Genomic DNA, 9,165 nt, shown 5'->3' on the forward strand with positions numbered 1-9,165 from the left:
GGCCAAGGTAAGAAAGGCTGAAAGACGACCACCACTGAACAAGACACACAAGCTGAAACGTCAAGACTAGAAATATCTCAAGACTGATTTTTCTAAGGTTTTATGGACTGATGAAATGAGAGTGAGTCTTGATGGGCCAGATGGATGGGCCCGTGGTTGGATTGGTAAAGGGCAGAGAGCTCCAGTCCGACTCAGACGCCAGCAAGGTAGAGGTGGAGTACTGGTTTGGGCTGGTATCATCAAAGATGAGCTTGTGGGGGCTTTTCGGGTTGAGGATGGAGTCAAGCTTAACTCCCAGTCCTACTGCCAGTTTCTGGAAGACACCTTCTTCAAGCAGTGGTACAGGAAGAAGTCTGCATCCTTCAAGAAAAACATGATTTTCATGCAGGACAATGCTCCATCACACGCGTCCAAGTACTCCACAGCGTGGCTGGCAAGAAAGGGTATAAAAGAAGAAAATCTAATGACATGGCCTCCTTGTTCACCTGATCTGAACCCCATTGAGAACCTGTGGTCCATCATCAAATGTGAGATTTACAAGGAGGGAAAACAGTACACCTCTCTGAACAGTGTCTGGGAGGCTGTGGTTGCTGCTGCACGCAATGTTGATGGTGAACAGATCAAAACACTGACAGAATCCATGGATGGCAGGCTTTTGAGTGTCCTTGCAAAGAAAGGTGGCTATATTGGTCACTGATTTGTTTTTGTTTTGTTTTTGAATGTCAGAAATGTATATTTGTGAATGTTGAGATGTTATATTGGTTTCACTGGTAAAAATAAATAATTGAAATGGGTATATATTTGTTTTTTGTTAAGTTGCCTAATAATTATGCACAGTAATAGTCACCTGCACACACAGATATCCCCCTAAAATAGCTAAAACTAAAAACAAACTAAAAACTACTTCCAAAAATATTCAGCTTTGATATTAATGAGTTTTTTGGGTTCATTGAGAACATGGTTGTTGTTCAATAATAAAATTAATCCTCAAAAATACAACTTGCCTAATAATTCTGCACTCCCTGTATAATGCAGGATGTAACTCAGGATCAGTACAGGATAAGTAATGTAATGTATGTACACAGTGACTGCACCAGCAGAATAGTGAGTGCAGCTCTGGGGTATAATACATGATGTAACTCAGGATCAGTACAGGATAAGTAATGTATGTACACAGTGACTCCACCAGCAGAATAGTGAGAGCAGCTCTGGAGTATAATACAGGATGTAACTCTGGATCAGTACAGGATAAGTAATGTATGTACACAGTGACTGCACCAGCAGAATAGTGAGTGCAGCTCTGGAGTATAATACAGGATGTAACTCAGGATCAGTACAGGATAAGTAATGTAATGTATGTACACAGTGACTGCACCAGCAGAATAGTGAGTGCAGCTCTGGAGTATAATACAGGATGTAACTCAGGATCAGTACAGGATAAGTAATGTAATGTATGTACACAGTGACTCCACCAGCAGAATAGTGAGAGCAGCTCTGGAGTATAATACAGGATGTAACTCAGGATCAGTACAGGATAAGTAATGTAATGTATGTACACAGTGACTGCACCAGCAGAATAGTGAGTGCAGCTCTGGAGTATAATACAGGATGTAACTCAGGATCAGTACAGGATAAGTAATGTAATGTGTGTACTTAGTGACTCCACTAGCATAATAGTGAGTGCAGCTCTGGAGTATAATACAGGATGTAACTGAGGATCAGTACAGGATAAGTAATGTATGTACACAGTGACTCCCCCAGCAGAATAGTGAGTGCAGCTCTGGGGTATAATACAGGATGTAACTCAGGATCAGTACAGGATAAGTAATTTAATGTGTGTACTTAGTGACTCCCCCAGCAGAATAGTGAGTGCAGCTCTGGAGTAAAATACGGGTTGTAACTCAGGATAAGTACAGGATAAGTAATGTAATGTATGTACACAGTGACTCCACTAGTAGAATAGTGACTGCAGCTCTGGAGTATAATACAGGATATAACTCAGGATCAGTACAGGATAAGTAATGTATATACACAGTGACTCCACCAGCAGAATAGTAAGTGCAGCTCTGGAGCACAAGACATGATATAACTCAGGATTAGTACAGGCTAAGTAATGTATGTACACAGAGACTTCACCAGCAGAATAGTGAGTGCAGCTCTGGAGTATAATATAGGATATAACTCAGGGTCAGTACAGGATAAGTAATGTAATGTATGTACACAGTGACTCCACCAGCAGAATAGTGAGTGCAGCTCTGGAGTATAATACAGGATATAACTCCGGATCAGTACAGGATAAGTTATGTATGTACACAGTGACTCCACCAGTAGAATAGCGAGTACAGCTCTGGAGTATAATACAGGAGATAACTCAGGCTCAGTACAGGATAATTCATGTAATGCTTGTAACACAGAGACTCCACCATCAGAATAGTGAGTACAGCTCTGGAGTATAATACAGGAGATAACTCAATATCAGTACAGGATAAGTAATATAATGTATGTACACAGTGACTGCACCAGCAGAATGGTGAGTGCAGCTCTGGAGTACAATACAGGGGTTACCTCAGGATCAGTACAGGATAAGTAATGCAATGTAGGGTCAGTAGTCTGGTTACCATATTATAAACCAAATGCAAACCCCCACGGTCCTTTATATAATTGTAATGATGATGATCTATCTGACTTCATGGCTGGGGCTACATGGTGATATTGGTGACCTAAGATCTCCCTTTCACTATGCTACATCATAGCATATAGAAGATGAATAGAGTTGCGTTGTGTCTCAAGGTAAGACAAATTTTAAAAAAATCGATCAGGATTGGATTTCTTGTGACTCTAGAGCCTTGGTTGGGGCAATTCAGCAGTCTGGACGTGACTCCATTCACACTCACTGTGCTGCAATGTACAATGTAGTTTAGTGAAAGTACGACCTTTAGTATTGCAACAGGTTTCACAGCCACAATCGCCACGTAGCAGCAGCCTTATAATATGTGATCTATTTGAGTGTTTTTTTGACTTTTGACTCTCTGTACAGTACACACGAATCCAGAATAAGCCCAGCTCCACTGTGTAAATTGCAGAGAAGTTGACTTAGAGGTAGCAATGCTCCAGGTAAAGAAACTGGTCAGTCCAGGTATTAACATGTAATATGAATGCACCCTATTTAGTAGAGGGAAACACAGAACGTGTTTACTTAGTACACAGTAGCCCAGTGTTATATTGTTTCTGCGTGTTTGGTGTCCTGCCCTTCCTCTTTTTTCCTTAAATATGCAAAGCCTCGTGGAGCAGATGGCGATGCGGTCCTGCCCAGCCTGTGGTGCAGGATTCTGGGCTATTTCATGCTCACCTGTCCCTTAGATACAAGGTAGCACCGAGAAACAGAGGACTCTTCTCTAGAGCAGACCCAACTGGTTTTCAGCAGCCAAGGTAATTGCATGGATTCCTGAGATTCTTGAGCTCACACTTGATATAGAATAATGATTAACACGCCGTGGGAGAGCAGAGTCTGGCATTTGGACATGCAGCTGATAGGAAAAGTAGCGCTCTCAGCAACTGCTGTCTTTATTTTGGCACTCGCTTATAGATTTTATAAGTTACGAAAACTAGAGAGCACTGATCCAAATGGCAATCATGTCCCATGCAGTGTCACAGAGAAGAACCCTACTGAAGAAACTCCTTTACGGGATTACATAGGTGAAGAAAATGGTAACCTGAGATTTAGGTGTGTACACAACTTGCAGAACAGCTCGGTCACAGATCACGGAAATAAGAACCCTGCAAACCAGACTCACTATAAGGCTCAAGAGGGATTACCGATTGGTGATGTCACCCAGAAAGATCAAAGTGGTCTAACGAGTGAACAAGTGCACAAGAAGCTTGACCCCCTGCTAAGCCAACAACAAACTAGAGATGATACTGCAGGCCAAACAGATGAGTGTGATGGAGAAGACGTCATCAACAAAACACAGAGCCAGGACTGCAGGCAGGATCCAGAAGGTGGAGAAATGCAAGAAAAGTCAGAAATGGCAAATGGTTCCACGGGAAAGGAATCTGAAGATTTGTCTGCAAGTCACGAAAATCGACCAGAAGAAAATTCACCCCAGGTTATCTCAACAGAAATTCAAGGTGATATCATCACATATGGTGGCCAAACCCAGATACTCACAACAGAAGGCTTAAGAGAGAAGATGGTGGAATCCAGTTCTCAGGCAATCATAGATGAAGTTGATCATCGCCTTGATACTGGGGTTCATGAAAACCAGATACCCCTTACAGATTTACAATCATCTGCTAACAAAGGGGACATAAGCATCACGGCTCAACTAGAACCAACTAATGATGATGACTGTACAAAGGATAACATTCAGGAGGAAATGAGCAAAATCCAAAACCTAAAAGACAACCAAGAGGAAGAAGACAAAGGAACCACCAACGACACACAAACACAGCGAATCAAATCCAATATAATTTCTTCTGTCACTGCATCCTCATCATTTTCCAACCAGCAAGACCAGGACAGTGCTAGAGTGGTACAGTCCGCACCAAACACCTACCACATTTCTTTGGATAAAGAGTCCACTCTTGATATCCATCTTGATTTGGGAAACTGTTATGAAGTCTTGTGCCTGGCAAAGAAATACAACCACGATGTCCTTATAGCAGCGGCTTACAAAATAATGAGTGACAACTACTTACAGGTTCTACAAAACCCAACAATCTATGGACGTCTCAACGCCATGGAGAGAGACTTAATTCTTGAGGCCAGGATGAAGGGAAGGCGTTTTGTGGTTGTTGCTGACATTGACACTCAAGCCACCAATGCACCTGAAAACAGCAGCAGTCTGAGTTATTACGACAGTGACAATGACCAGTGGCACGCGTTGTCCCACATCCCAAGTGAAGCTGTCAGCAGAGGCTCTTCCATGGCCACTCTCTTCAACTACATCTTCATCGTGCTTGGTTCAGACGGCCTTGAGAGGCAAATGAAACCGTCCAAACGTGTCCTCTGCTACAACCCCTCGATGGACACTTGGAAGGAGGTGGCTTCGCTCAAAGAAGCAAGGCCTCACTGCAAACTTGTAACCCTTGATGGCTGCCTCTATGCCATCGGGGGGGAATGCCTTCATACCGTTGAAAGGTATGACCCACGCCAAAACAAGTGGAGTTACATAGCGCCTCTTCCGAATGACACCTTTGCGGTCGCTCATATGGCGACTGCGTATGACGATGAGATTTACGTGACGGGTGGAACCATACGATACATGCTCTTAAGATATAACCATCGAGAGAAAATCTGGAAGAACAGTCACATCAGCGGCAGCAAAGACAGGACGACAGAGATCGTAATCGCCAACAACTTCCTCTACCGCTTTGACCTGAACCGCAGCATGGGGATAAGTGTCCACCGTTGCAACATTCGAGCCAGGATCTGGTATGAATGTGCCACATACGCGATGCCTTATCCGACACCCTTCCAGTGTGTGGTCATCGATAACAACATCTACTGCATTAGCAGAAACTTCCACCTGCGTTTCTTGGCGGATGAAGTATCTCCCAGGTTTATGGATGTAGACCTACAGACTGTGCCCTTGCCAAAGGGCATCCTCTACCCTCTTGTCCTTGTTCTGCCAGTCAAGGGCGTACAGTGAACTCACCAACAAAGAGGTTGGAAGCTTGTTAAGAGTCAGATCTTGACACTGGCTACATCCACGTACAGGACATAAAAGCGGAAATGTGATAATTATTCATTGTCTACAACTGCAATTCTCTTGACAAATGCACCGTTATAAACTGCAGCTTCAAGCAAGTTCGTGGCACCGCACTAAAGTCTTTTCTGCAAGACGGAAACTTTTTTACCTTTTTTTTTTTTTTTTTTGCCCTAATACATATATTCTGTATTCATACAGGCAAGAGACAGAAAGATAAATCCTGGAGCCTAGCAGGTAAAAACACCAACATTCGCAGTAATTACTTCTCATTGCTCAGTAACTCACAGCTGAACTTTTAGAGATGGGATTTTTTTTTCCAGATTTTGGGGAATATGCATATTTTATGTCTATAGTGTAACACTGGCGTCAGCATTAACCCCATAGATGATGAAGGATGTGTAAAAAAAAAAAGATGGAGCGCTTACACCAAATATAGATAATTAGGATGAGTTACAATGTGACAGAATGCTATGTAATCTATTATCTGCACATGAATATAAAGAGTGACTTTAGGGTTAACGTGTAGCCTTCAGCTGCAGCCGCCATAGCTTGTTATTATAGGACGGCAGGGTGCATCCTGAACGCTCCACGTCATATGCAAACAGAGATTAGGAGTATTTGCCTTTGAAATTATATGTACAATTACAGTAATGCTATAGTTAGAATGACCCTTAAGAGACTACGCTCTGGTATTCTAATAGTGCACTGAAGGAATGTCTTTTAAAGGGCATCTGTCAGCAGATTTGTACCTTTGATACCGGCTGACCTGTTATATGGGCGCTTGGCAGTTGAAGATATCTGTGTTAGTCCCATGATCCTACGTGCCCGCATTGCTGAGAAAAATGATGTTTTAATATATGCAAATGACCCTCTAGGTGCAACGGGGGCGTTACCGTTACACCTAGAGGGTCTGGTCTCTCTGCAGCTACTGTACCCAATGCAATTTGATTAACAGCGCCAGGTGTGATCACATTTTCACTGCCTGGTCCTGTCATTTAAAGTGCAGAGGACATGGCAGTTGCAGAGAGAGCAGAGCCTCTAGGTGTAATGGCGACGCCCCCGTTGCTCCTAGAGGCTCATTTGCATATAATAAAACATCATTTTTCTCAGCAATGCGGGCACATAGGAACATGGGACCAACACAGATGTCTTCAGCTGCCAAGCGCACATGTACCAGGTCAGCCAGTGTCATAGGGACAAATCTGCTGAACCCATTGGTTGCAAAAGCTGACTCCCTCCAGCGATGCCACATTACCAGCCCCCTCCAGATACCTCCCCACATTACTGCGACTGACATTTCAGTAGAGCATACACACACTGATGAAGATTGCTTGGATTTGTATGACAGAGTATTGTACGTCACATCCTCATTCCCACAAACCAGCGATGACACCCCTAAAGGGGTCCAGCATCAATTTTATCAGCAATTTATGCTGAAAAATGTACACTACCGGCGAGCTAGGCTTTGATCATTATGAGCTTCCATAACTGTGGTTGCCTATGTCCCTGTCACCGGTTCACCGGTCGTCCTTCTTTTGACCATTTTTAAAGCTACAACCCCCTACATAACAAGAAGACCCCACAAGACTGGACATTTTGGGGATGCTCTGAGCCAGCCGTCTACATATCACAATTCAGCCCTCGTCACAGTCGCTTACATCCTTAGGCTCCATTCACACGTCTGTGGTGTGTTGCGGACCCGCAAATTGCGGATCCGCAACACACCCGCCCAGCACCCCTATAGAAATGCCTATTCTTGTCCGCAAGCTGCGGACAAGAATAGGACATGTTCTATCTTTTGCGGAGCTGTGGACCTGAAGATCGGGGCCGCGCTCCGCAAATGCGGATGCGGACAGCACACTGCGTGCCTTCCGCATCCATTCCGTCCCCATAGAAAATTAACGGGTCCGCACCCGTTCCGCAAAATTGCGGAACGGATGCGGACCCATTTGCGGACGTGTGAATGGAGCCTTACATTTGCTCATTTTTCTTGCTTCCAACACATCAACTTCAAAAATGGACAGTTCACTTGCTGCCTAATATATCCAGACCCTGACAGGTGGCATTGTCACCAGATGGTCCATAGTGGTAGTAATGTTATGGCTGATCGGTGTCTTTGACCTAGACTAGTGGACTGGTTCACCCGAGCATGAGCCCCATTCATTGCCCATAAGGTGACCCATTCAGTTCCTCTCGGCCCCTGTACCACCCCTGATTACGCTGACACTTAGCGTCGCAGCACAATATGAAAATGTATTTACGTGGTATTAAAATTAGTATGTCGTGCAAAATTTTGCGGATGTGGACACACACCCTTTGTACAGAGCACTGCTCCTTTTGTGTCACCCTACCCTCTTGGTATGGCGCCCTTCCCCCACCCAATGCATTTTGGGCACCTAATTTTACAGACTTCTACATGGAGGAATACTTTCTGTGAGAAAGCGGCCTGCCATGTTTTCGCAGAAGCCCAGGAGGTCTCTTTTTCCAGGAGCCTCCCAGACATTCCCAGAGAGTTGTCAAGTATGAAGCCCAGTGGAACGAGGCCTCGTATTAATAATTATCTGAGTGCAGACACTTTTACTTCAGTATCAGAACGTATTCAGCTTATGAAGTAAATTATGGCACATTGCAGGAGATTTATAACGCTGTCTGAAAGAAAAAATGTCTTTGTTTCCCATAGCAACCAATCACAGCACAGCTTTCATTTTATATCTTGCTCTTGGAAAATGAAAGTGTTGCTGTGATTGGTTGCTATGGGCAACAGAGGCATTTTTCCCCTTCATTTTCATAATTTGCCAACTTATGGCAGAGACATATGAACCTGCCTAAAAGCAAAGCTGTCTGTTGCCCATAGCAACCAGTCACAGCACGGCTTTCATTTCATACTCTGCTCTGAAACCTGCGCTGTGATTGGTTGCTATGGACAGTTTCCTAAATCCTCAAACACTATGGGGGAGGTTTATCAAAACTGGTTTAAAAGGAAAACTGTCTCAGTTGCCCATAGCAACCTTTCAGATTCCACCTTTAATTTTCCAAAGGAGCTCTGAGAAATGAAAGGTGGTATCTGATTGGTTGGTTTGCTATAGGCGACTAAGCCAGATGTTCACAGCAACCAATCACATTCCATCTTTCATTTTCCAAAAGAGCTCTGAAAAATGAAAGGTGGAATCTGATTGGTTGCTATGGGCAACTAAGCCAGTTTTCCTTTACATCAGTTTTGATAAATTTGCCCCATAGTGTTTATTGATATGTCATGACAGAGATGACGCCACTGTAACATGTCATGATCGGGAGTCACCCTATTTTGACCACACACAGATGGCGGTCCACTTTTCTTGCGCATCCGTTCATTATAATGGACAAGTCTTGCAGTAAAATAAGGACTCAATGGATCACGCTGCTGTTATCTCTGCGATGGTCACTGCGGGAAAACCACATGTGTGAATTGGCGCAT

The 9,165-nt window shown here is 43.8% G+C and overlaps 1 protein-coding gene across 1 annotated transcript; it reads left to right on the forward strand.

The window, feature by feature from the left end:
• The first annotated feature begins 3,330 nt into the window (after positions 1-3,330).
• Positions 3,331-6,775, forward strand: KLHDC7A (kelch domain containing 7A). The gene has a single exon (XM_040423115.1). It carries the CDS (start codon positions 3,480-3,482, stop codon positions 5,649-5,651), a length of 2,172 nt encoding a protein of 723 aa, XP_040279049.1. The 5' UTR covers positions 3,331-3,479; the 3' UTR covers positions 5,652-6,775.
• The last annotated feature ends 2,390 nt before the right edge of the window (positions 6,776-9,165 follow it).

The sequence above is a fragment of the Bufo bufo genome, chromosome 1, assembly GCF_905171765.1.
Source record: "Bufo bufo chromosome 1, aBufBuf1.1, whole genome shotgun sequence".
NCBI lineage: Eukaryota > Metazoa > Chordata > Amphibia > Anura > Bufonidae > Bufo > Bufo bufo.

Bases quoted from the DNA above. Each gene is read 5' to 3' on its own strand.
- KLHDC7A (XM_040423115.1), top strand. From the start codon at position 3,480: ATGATTAACACGCCGTGGGAGAGCAGAGTCTGGCATTTGGACATGCAG.